Here is a 10,870-nt window from a genome sequence, read left to right on the forward strand (position 1 = left end):
ACACGGTAAAGTGTAAATTACTGTAAAAAAACCACATCTTTTATAACACCAGAGAAACAGAAAAGAGGGAGAGGGAGAATCTGGAAAATAAAGAACTGTAGCCCAAAGAAGCTTCTGTTGTTCTGCTTTCACCTGCCAGCAAATCTTTCAGTGGGTACCCTACATCTGACATCCTTTTCAGAGGTTAAATGCAATCTATTATCAGATCTGCATCCATTCAAGAAAGAGAAACAAAAAACAGAGCAAAATTTTTTTTTCAAGAGATGTGTTATACAAAAATGCATCTGGTGTAGTAAAGATGTAAAAGGACCTGATCCAAATATCATTGGAGTCAATGGAAAGGTTCCCATTGATTTCAGAGGGCTTTTGGATCCGGTCCTTAATTCAAACTAAACCTTCATAATTTCATTCTGAGTCTTTTTTTTCCAAAGTATCAATAGAAAGAGATCTTGCAACTGTATTGAGCGTTTGAGGACAATGCAATAACCCCTGATAAATTAATGCGGATTGAGCTATCCAAGCTGACAAGCCAGGATTCATTCCTTTGAATTTGCATTAGGTGATCAATACTGACAGAATGTTCTACAGAGGAGTCCCACTGTTGTGTAATAGCTTCCTAATTAATTGTAGCTTTCATTAAGGAATGCCGGGGCATGAGCGTTATTTTCAAGTGTTCAAAGTGATTCTTCGGTTCTCTTGTAGCAATATTTGGGGGTCCCTTCAAATCATCTTCAGTGCACCTGCCCTGACGTCTGAAATATTATTATGAAGTTGCTTTGAGTGCCTGGAATGCGTCACTTGCCCTGCTTTGACTAATCTTTGGTGTCGGGGACAGTGGATCAAAATCCCTCTCTGGGCGGATGGCACGAGTTGGGGTTGGAGACGGGCTCCTTCTGGGCAGACTTCCCTCACATTGCGTCATTTGCAACCCAAAAGGAATATTCTGTAGTTTGTGGTGGACACGGACACCCAAGGGGTCACCTCCAAGGAAAGGCTCCTTCCGAGGGTCAGAGGGGAAGAGGAAGGAAGGGATACTCAGGGTAACTGACTACTGATCGCAAAGTATAGCAGGAGAGTCTGTCACGTGTTTCACATAACTACAAGGAAGTAATTAGATTTAGGCAAATGAAGCTCCCTTGGCCCTCCCCATCTCCAGGTATATAAACTGGAGAGCGCTCGGGCGTGTATTCAGACACACTGCGGGAGAGCAGCGGAGAGCGTCGCACTTTCCTATTGCAGTAAGTGCGCTCAGCTCCCAGGACTTGCCAGCCGCTGTAGCTTATTTCTTTGTTGTTAGGACCTAGGTGGTGCCACCGTCTGCCCATTGCTTTGCTAGTTAGATCTTGTCTATGCTGAGATGCGCGAGTCCTCTTGGGCGGAGGTGAGGGGGAGAGGAGTTGTATGCAGTACTCATGCCTTTCTTTTCTTTGTTACAGTAGACAGCAACTTCAAGCTGGGCTCGGGACACTTGTCCGCCACCCACCCACCGCACTAGGGGTACTGCCTAGCAGGAGAAACGAATATGAAAATACTCGTCGCTTTTGCAGCGCTTTTCCTAATTTCAGCGCAAGTATTTGCAGAAGAAATCGGAGCCAATGATGATCTGAATTACTGGTCTGACTGGTCCGATAGTGACCAACTCAAGGTGAGCTAGAGAGCCTGGAGATGCCTCCCTTATGCACGTAAGTGGAGGGGCAGCTTTTATAAGTAAATGCATGAGCTTTGGGCGCCCGTCAGGTGAGAGAATCCTGAGCTTTGTCTTGAAATTTGTTACATTTCCTAACTTATATACTATACAACCTATTTCCATTTAAGAGCGGTGATACTGCCAATGATTTACTAGGTAACTGCCAGCATTTAGCCCTTTAATAGGTGGGGCAAGTGCTTTAAACGGTTACTTTCCTTGGGTGGCTCCCAAATCCGCTTCTGTTCCAGATAACAGCGTGTACACTTCACACCACGTTTAACAGAGGTTCCACCTCTCCCACAGTGCGGGAGTCGTTGCTTTAACAAAGAACAAGCGAAGGGAGTAACGGCGGAGAAAGACGTTACGCAGTAAAACAGGTCGCTCCCAGCGAAGTTTGCTTGTGGCTAGGAAGAGGCAGCGGGTGGATGGGGAGATCCGAGCAGGGAGCGAGCGGCGCGATGCAGCCGCAGTGAGAAGGGGATGAGGAGCGTGTGCTGGGAGAACTTTACTCCCAGGTCTTTCCGAGTCGGGTGGAGCTCTAGGGGGTGGGCTTGGCGGCGAGCCGTGAGACACCGCTGGGCGATGCCGCTGTAACATGCTCTTGCCTATACGCGCAATAACATAACGGAGCCGCTTTAGCCCACCCGCTTTCCCGGGATGTCGGAGCGGATTCGTTTGGGGTCGGTTTGCTTAACGATAACCCGGCCAGTAGCGAACTCGGGCAATGCGTCCTGCCCGCTCCCTGCCAGCAGCCGGCTCCACTGCCAGCCCCACAGCCCAGCGAGCCCGGGCGGGCGAAAGGAGAGTGAAAATGCCCACCGCCCTGCGCCGCGTCTCTTTCCTCTAGGGCGTGGCCGTGGGTGCGCCGCAGTTAGTGCCGCTAGATTTTCCCCCCGCTCTCCGTGTGTCTCTTGGCCCGTCTCTGTTGCTCTGCAGATAGGTGTTGCTGGACAGCTGCCGGGGAGTCAGGGGCTTACTGCAAAGCATATGGCCTGCAGACAGTCCATACACCAGGCACGTGGCTGGCGGGTGGTGGTTCCTCTGGGAAGGGTCAGCTCGGCATAAGGTGGCCAACCCTGATCGGACCTGCACGCACAAGAGTTTTCCTCCAGGCTAGACATTAGAATGCAAACGGATCGAAATTCCCTCTTTGGAAAGAAAGCAGCAGCTCCAGCTCGATGGCTGCTTCCCGGTTCACATTATCCTGGCCCTACTACAAGCAGTCAGTGCAGAGTCTACAGACAGGCATGCCCGGTGCAGCAGGGACAGGCAGCCAGAAGTTTGTAATAGGGCAGGCTGCTGGGGCGTAGTTTAATTTGTTGGCTGCTATTCCGGGGAGACTCGGGGTTGTTTTTTTCCCTTCCCGAATCTCCAGGGCTGTGCTGAGTAAAATGCTGACACTCTCTGCATTTCAGGATGAGCTGCCCTTACCCCTGGAACACTTTCTGCAGAGAATTGCCAGGAGACCCAGACCACAGCAGTTCTACGGGTTAATGGGCAAACGAGATGCTGGTGAGATTGCATTCTGTTTCTGTGCCAGAGGAATTATTTACACACATCAGAACCTAGGGGTCCTTTAGCTTCCTGCCTTTTAAACTAATTCACAGTTCACAATTCTCTCTTTGCTAATGAGCAGGCACTATAGGCATTTCGGTTCATATAGTGTCTTTGAACTAGGGTGACCGCATGTTCCGATTTTATAGGGACTGTCCTGGTAAGTTGGGGCTTTTTCTTATATTAGCACCTATTACTCCCCACCCCATCCCGATTTTTCACACTTTCTAGCTGTCATCCTACTTTGAACTGGACCGCGCCCTGTTTATGACAACTCATTTTGAAGAAGAGGTAATGAGGATAAAATGAGAATTTCACACTCATGACAGAAAAAATATTGAACTAGACTTACACTAACCCATGACAAATATACACAAAAATGTAAATCTGACTCTAAATGCTTTAAGAGAAAGCAAACACAAAGATGTGGTGACCTACTTCATTTTGCTCCTCAGGGTACAATCAGAATGAATTATTTTATGTCTGGATTATTTTTAGGATGATCTCAAAGATGCATCATTGTAGCCCTCTTTTCAGCATAACTATCTGTGCCTTTATACAATTTTATAATTTGTTTTTTAAATAAATTAAATTCACTCCAGCTACTGAAAGTGTTTTCTGATTAATAGAAAATTAATCCATAATTTGGAAAAACAGTGGACATATGATTTGGTCTTTATAGTAAACAATTCTTAAGTGTGCACACATTTTTTAAACACAATTAAGAAAATAAATACCTTGTGGGCTGGTATGTATGCCTTTAATTAAATTATTGTCATGATTTCTAGTTCAAAAGGTTTACTAGATTAAGAATGGGAAAATACCTATTTTGAGTCTTAAATGAAAGTTAACTAATTGTGTCTTGATTTATAGAAATTATATTTTATGGATTAATATAATATATAGCTCAATGATTGATATGGCAGTAAATTATTGCACTAATTCTCCAAGCCTGGGAATATACAGGTTACAAGGTTGTTTCTGTTCATTCATAGACCTCACATAGAGATCACTTTTATATTTCATCACTATTAAAACTACTTTTTTTCCCCTTCCTCTAGGATATGGCCAAATCTCTCATAAAAGTAAGTTGGAAAGCATTTTTTTTCTAAACCATTATCTAAACAAGCACAAAATGAGAAACTGAATTGTTCTAATTTTGAGGTTTCTAGTGTGTCACTGTAGCCTAGAATGTTAATGTTTCTTACTAAAGACTGAAAGCAAGAGTGGAGGAGAAATAGTTCTAGCTCTGGGTTTACCAGATAATATAGCTAGAGATAAGCTTGATCATGGTTACCTACTCTGTGAGAGCCTCAAAGAGGGGCTGTTCAGTCAGTATGGGATTACTCCCAAAGTCAAGATATGTGAATTTAGGTGGGAGAAGCAAGCAAACCAGAACTTCAAATCCATGGTTTGATTCCAGATCCAAAGTTTACACTTGAGATATATCAAAGTTCTAAGTTAAGTTGTATCTAACTGATGAATGAGTTGTTGTCACATAAGCAAGTGCACCTGCCAACATGAATCAATGTGGGCTCCTTTATTCCTGTATGTCACCCAGGAGAAACTGTATCTTTCATACTGAGATCTGGGTTTTTTTCCCCCCTCTGGAACTGTCAGAAGATACTAAAATGAAATCCAAAAGCATGGCTTTTAATAAAGATTGATGATGATATTACATTTTGTGAGATCTTAGCTATCCAAGAAGGTAAAGCATGCCAGAGTTCTGTGCTAACAGCTAGACTTTATCACTGGGATTACTTGTCTGAACGACAATTTTAAAAAGTCTTATCCAAAGAGCAAGCCAGATAACCAGTAGCTACATCTGGTTAAGGCAAAATTATAGCCTTCAAATGTCTCCTTTCTGAAGATCTAAGAGATTGACCTCTGAGAGGTTTTATGGTAATTTATCCTGTATTATGAACACCAATCAAGAAAAACTCTTTCCAAAGTGGAATTTGCACACTTTGTTCACATCAGAATAGTAAAATAGAAGTAGATATTTTCAAAATGTTTCTCTTATTTGAAATCAGGCTAGATACCGCTACATATGAAGCATACATTTTGGGCTAAATCCTGCAACTCTAAACAAGCCTTAGTCAGTGCTTCCAGGGTCACAAATGCAATAAGGACTACAAAATGTGGCTTCACGAGAAGTTAAAAATCCTATGTAGGCCAGGTTGTGGAGCCCTAACACATACTGGTAGGTAATCAGCATTTACTTCTGTGTAGTCTTTTGACTAACCAACATGACTAAGGACTCCATAATTTGGCCTATAGAGTCCTTTGTTCCATATGACAGCAGGGAACATTTATGTGAAATAATTCATGGAACAGATCAATCCAACAGATCCAAGATATAGGAAGGGGAAGTCTGTCGAGCTATAGGGCCTGATCATGCTTCTATTGAAGTCACTGGAAGTTCTAGCACTGACAACAATGAGGTCAAAATTGGCATCAATTATCTGGTCACTGTCTGTTTAGCCACAATGGAAAGACACCTACTAGCCTAACCAGGCTCTGAATCAGACCCTGTGAGATAGGTGAGGGTGATGTGCATTCTCCATTTATACTGACATTTCAAGTGCTATCAACTTTAGTAAGCAGGAAGAATATTTATGGAGTCTACATCTTCCTTGTATTTCTCATGAAAACAAATTACCTCAGAAAAACTGCATATTGAAAATGTATTAAAACACCCACAAATATATTTTTTCAGGGCATAAAACAGACTCCTTTGTTGGACTTATGGGCAAAAGATCTTTAAATTCTGGTATGTATAAGCAATGGCTAAGACTAAAACTACCTCTTAATTCTACTATTACCTTTTCATTTTCTCCAATAAACTGAAGAAACAGTCTTGACATGAGGCAATTCATAAAGGACAGATGAATTCTTATGAGCAGGGAAAAAACATTGCTTAATAGAAATATTTTAATCTGAAGGTCATTTCAGTGCTTATGAAAATGCAGGAGGATGGGCGATAGCAGGTGCCATATAAATTTCCCTAAGAAATTCTGCTTATGCCCCTCAATCCTGACCTGTAGCATCCGTGTTATTCCAGTTCTCTGCTGCTTCTGAGCAGAGACAGAAAACGACACTAAATTCTGGGGTGTGTTTAAGTGACATGAGAAAATGTTCAAGGAAAAAAGTATCAAATTAATTTTAAGTGGTGGATTTGATCCTAAATCACCTCGGGTAGAAGGTGCACTACCTCCTGCACCAACTGACTTTTGGAGGTTTAAAGGGACACTGTTTTTTTGGTTTGTTTTTAATCTTGTAAACTACTGACTGAGCTTACAGTCCTCCCATCAAAAGTGGCCCCATCTTTTGTCACAAGGTGTAAAGGTTTTGTTTGTTAAACATCCACAACTTTTGTGAACTTTTAATTTTACATTCAAACAGTGACTCAATAAACAAAGTTAAGCAGCACTTTAAACTACTAAAGTATTGCAGACAAGTGCTCACCACAACTTTCCCTCCCCTTTCCCCATATTATCTGCATTTTCCCCTAATCTTGCCCGTCTTTATTGTGAATATTGCATATGGATATCTCCAGTCTTCCATTAGCTGTAGCTTGTTTTATCCACAAAGCATTAATTTAGCAATCCAGAAAAGAATTTTTTGAAGTGATCTAATGCCTGCTTAAAGCTGCTGAAATAATTCTCACTGTTTTGTTAAATGGATTATAAAAGTTAAATGGTTTCAACATTTTGATATTACACTGGTGCACATTGTAAAATATTTTCTGTAATTACAGTTGTCAGTGATTTTTATTTTTAACTAGACTGTAGTCAAAGAAGTAATATAGGTCTCTATATCCTAAATAGTTTTTGCAAATTTCCCTGAATCAGGAGCAATCCAGTATAGCTCTTCTCCCTGTGAGGGTAATAGTGATTAAATGTACATATACTTGTAAATATACATTTGCTATGATAGCAGAAAATGGCATCAAGTGATAAATCTGGTTCTGTTTATTTTGGGATTAAATTTACCTTATTTTAAGTATGAAAATCTGAGATGCAATGAGTGTAAAATGCTCTTTAATTACTTTCAAATTTGCTGGTATAGTTAGAATATAACTCTGTGGTTAGCTAACTATAGCCAGGATGAATAATAAAGTTGTAGATAGTCCAGCTTTCTAATAGTAACGTACCACTCTGATAGGTAAACCAGTTTCTTAGAATTTAGCATTCATACTCCTCTGCCTAGTTGGGAGACAAGGGTGGAATAGTATAGGTTTGAGTCCACTCCTATTAAAAAGTATGCAATAACCACAACTGCAACATTGTTTGCCCCTATACAGACTGGGAAAAGGTTCCTCAAAGCTTTTCCTCATTTAAGAGTAAAGTTACATGTTGGAAATCTCCTCTCGATGCCTAATACAATTTATCTAGAAAATTACTAAGTTCTGGCATCAGGAGAGGCTTTGTTTGGAAGCTATGCTAACATCCCTTCTGGTGGATGGAAATTGAAATTAGAGGTCCCATGGTACCATAATCCTGGTGATTTGCCCAACATTTCCTGTCTCAGTAAAGCAGATTCCAGTATGTAATGCCTTGATCTGCAACAAGTTCATGCAGGCAGAGCCATGCACCCACTCAGAGCCTCATTGCCATCAATGGCCTGCAAATAGCCATAATAACTAAATAACCATAAATGCAGGGGTAATTTATACTGATAAGAGGTACAGGAATTCAGGTCCTGGGGGCATGGCAGCACCCCCTGTCTTGAAGTGCTTTCCATCATGTACAGGGTTACTGTTTTGTTCAATGGTTTTCAGCAGCCCACTATCAAAAATGTTCCCCTGCCACTGCAGACCATGATTTGTGTATAGTCCAGAATACTTGTTCAGTGAATTCAGTAGTAATACCTTACTTTCTGCTAAAGAGAGTAAGACATTATCAAAACTTACGCAGAATCTATTGTTTTAGTGTTAAACAGTTTTCAAGGTGTGTCTGATTAATCTTTAATTTGGGCCTTTGCTTGCTTTTTCTTCAACCCTATAGAGCAGAGTCATAATCCAAGCCTTGCAAGATCTGCAGCACTGGATCCCTCAAAATTAGCAGGGCATTCGCATCTAATAATTATACATCTTCATGATTTACTGAGCATGGCCAGGATAGTCTCGATGTCAGGGGGGAGAGGAGGGAAGGGAAGGTCTCCCTCATGATCCATACCATAGCCTTCTGGCTTAGAGGCAGATATGATTATAATTAAAAAGAAAAAAGCACTGAATCCACTAAAACAGACTTTTGGAATATGCAGAGGGTTTGGTTCGGTGGCTGCTTGAATTCCTCTAGAACGGTGCTTCTCAACCTTATTTGATCACACACACACACACACACACACAGAAGTACACATACTGCCTTTAGAGCGGTATCACTTTTCACAGCAGACTTAGTGCCCCATTGTCACTTACTTCTGAGCTGCTGCTGCCACCCCAGGGCTGACAGCCGGAGCCTCACCATCTCCAGGTGAGGGAGGGAGGCGGGGGTGGAAACTGCCTCCCTGTGAGGGATTACTGGGGAGGAAGGAGAGCCCAAGCAACAGGTCTCTGGCTGTCCCTTTTAGTCCCACCTCTCATGTGTGCATGGCCCTTCTGCACAAGCTCCAGCCACCCATGCCTGACAGCCAAAGCTCTTAAAACACACACACCCCTCGTGCCTCCTTTGGGAGGCCCACTCCATAGTGTGAGAACTGCTGCTCTAGAACAGAGGCAGACTGCGCAGCTAAGACCTCCCACCTTCTGTGGCGCACTATGTGAAGAAACTGATGCCATTGGCAAGACAGGAAAGGAATCCTAAAAGACCCTATTGGTTTGTGCCTTCTTTAAAAAAAAAAAAAACAACTAATATGAGAGATGCAAAAGGCTAGACCAGGACTCTCCACACACGCAACTCTACCCTTATGACCTCCTCTTCCACCATCTGCCTTCACAGCAGCATCCAACTCTCCCACTGCAAACAGTTTGTTAATAAATATGAGGGAAGAGTGGGTTGGGGCAGGCAGTGGGTGGGAGGTCTCTCTGAGGAGAAATAACATTGTTCCTTCAGCTGGCCTTCCAGAGAGTATCAGGGAGAGGTGTACCTGGGGGAATTTAATGTTTTCCACCTGTCCCCTTGAGAAGATCCTCCTTTCAGAGGAATCCTGGGGACAGCTGTGATCAGTGGAATTCCTGGTAGCAAGGCGACATTAGAACCATCCGGCAAGAAAGCCATGGTGGCCATAAAGAGCTAGCGCAGAGGTTTGACGCCTCCATGCAAATGCATATGACCTATTACAGATCCCAGGAGATCTGCAGTGGGTTGTGGGTGGCTCTCATAGCTCACCCTAATCTGGAAGTGACCTGTGGTCTCTCACTGGGATTGAGACTACTGGGGAACTAGCATACACACACAGCTTCCAGGAGCAAACTGCATTGAGAAAACAAAGCATATAGGCCCAATCTTGAAAGGAGCTGAAAGCCCTCAACTTTTATTGAAGTCATTGGGAGTTGAATACTGACAGTCTCTTAGGCTCAGGCCTTTAATATATTGCTCAGAATTGAATGGTGCAACACAATGAAATATGGTGATACATAAAACTTGCTATGTTTTATATGACTCCTGGTGCTTATTATATTTATACAACACTTTACACTTATTTTTTCAGGGTCCTCTGAAAAGAACACAGCACAGAATTATGAACGAAGGCGTAAATAAGACATTCCTATGTATTTATTAAACTTCATTTGTTTAAATGGCCAATGCAGTGTAATATAAACTATCCACTGTAAGGAATAATTATTTATTTAATAATTGTTGGGTTTTTTTGAGTTGTAAATTCAATAAAATGATTATTTTTCATAGTGTGGCAGCGATACATGTTGTATAAGTGTGTTGTAGGTCTAAAACGAAGACTCCCCATGGAACCGAAATCAGTGACATTTCACAATAAAGCACATTATTTGAAACGACCTATAAAGTTATGTTCACCAAATAACAAAAAAAGGAAATAAAATTTTGTTAATTTAAAGCAATCATATCAGCTTCACTACCGGTGCAGAACAGAACTGACGTACAGTCTAGTGCCTCAATTTCTTTTCATGGTTTAAAATGTACTGTAATTTTCGTATCAAAAATATATTTGTATCATTGCAGCATGTTTTATGTTTTGTGACTGTGTATATATATATATATATCTATTTAAACAAAAGAGATTTGAATGTGAATCCAAGGTCTTCAGTTCATAGTCTGAAATTTTATGATAGTAACATTTTAAATAAAAAATACTTTTGGGATTTTGCAACATACCTTCCGTGGGTAGAGTGATGGAATTATTTCAAACCCAGAATCATCTGAAATAAGATGCAAACTGAAGAAAAGATATTGGGCTGTAGGAGCAGAAGAAAGCCAGTTATAATTACAGTACTTCATTTTTCAAAATATAAGCTTTCTAATACCGGGGGAGGGAGAGGGGTTAAAACTTTGGGGATACTTTCTAATTCTGTTTTTAGTGGTAGGGCCAGCCAGCTGCCCCTGAGTTAATCTATTATGGGCTCAATCATACTAGGTGCTGAGACCCTTCAATTTCTATTGAAGTAAAGCTCAGTACTGTGTAGGATTTGGCACTATGACCAAACTCCCC

At 41.7% G+C, this 10,870-nt stretch overlaps 1 protein-coding gene across 3 annotated transcripts; it reads left to right on the forward strand.

Annotated features, from left to right (window-relative positions):
- Window positions 1–1,170: 1,170 nt before the first annotated feature.
- TAC1 (tachykinin precursor 1) lies at window positions 1,171–10,535 on the forward strand. 3 transcript variants are annotated; one of them, XM_050941748.1, is made up of 6 exons: window positions 1,171–1,238; window positions 1,440–1,645; window positions 3,103–3,199; window positions 4,303–4,326; window positions 5,961–6,014; window positions 9,896–10,535. In XM_050941748.1, the coding sequence occupies exons 2-6, from the start codon at window positions 1,523–1,525 to the stop codon at window positions 9,943–9,945; spliced, it is 348 nt and encodes a 115-aa protein (XP_050797705.1). In that variant the 5' UTR covers window positions 1,171–1,238; window positions 1,440–1,522; the 3' UTR covers window positions 9,946–10,535. The 3 variants fall into 3 exon arrangements, with proteins under 3 accessions (XP_050797705.1, XP_050797704.1, XP_050797706.1); XM_050941747.1 differs by having other exon boundaries at window positions 1,176–1,238; window positions 1,437–1,645; XM_050941749.1 differs by lacking the exon at window positions 5,961–6,014 and having other exon boundaries at window positions 1,176–1,238; window positions 1,437–1,645.
- Window positions 10,536–10,870: the final 335 nt, after the last annotated feature.

The sequence above is a fragment of the Gopherus flavomarginatus genome, chromosome 2 (assembly GCF_025201925.1).
Source record: "Gopherus flavomarginatus isolate rGopFla2 chromosome 2, rGopFla2.mat.asm, whole genome shotgun sequence".
Classification (NCBI taxonomy): Eukaryota; Metazoa; Chordata; order Testudines; family Testudinidae; genus Gopherus; species Gopherus flavomarginatus.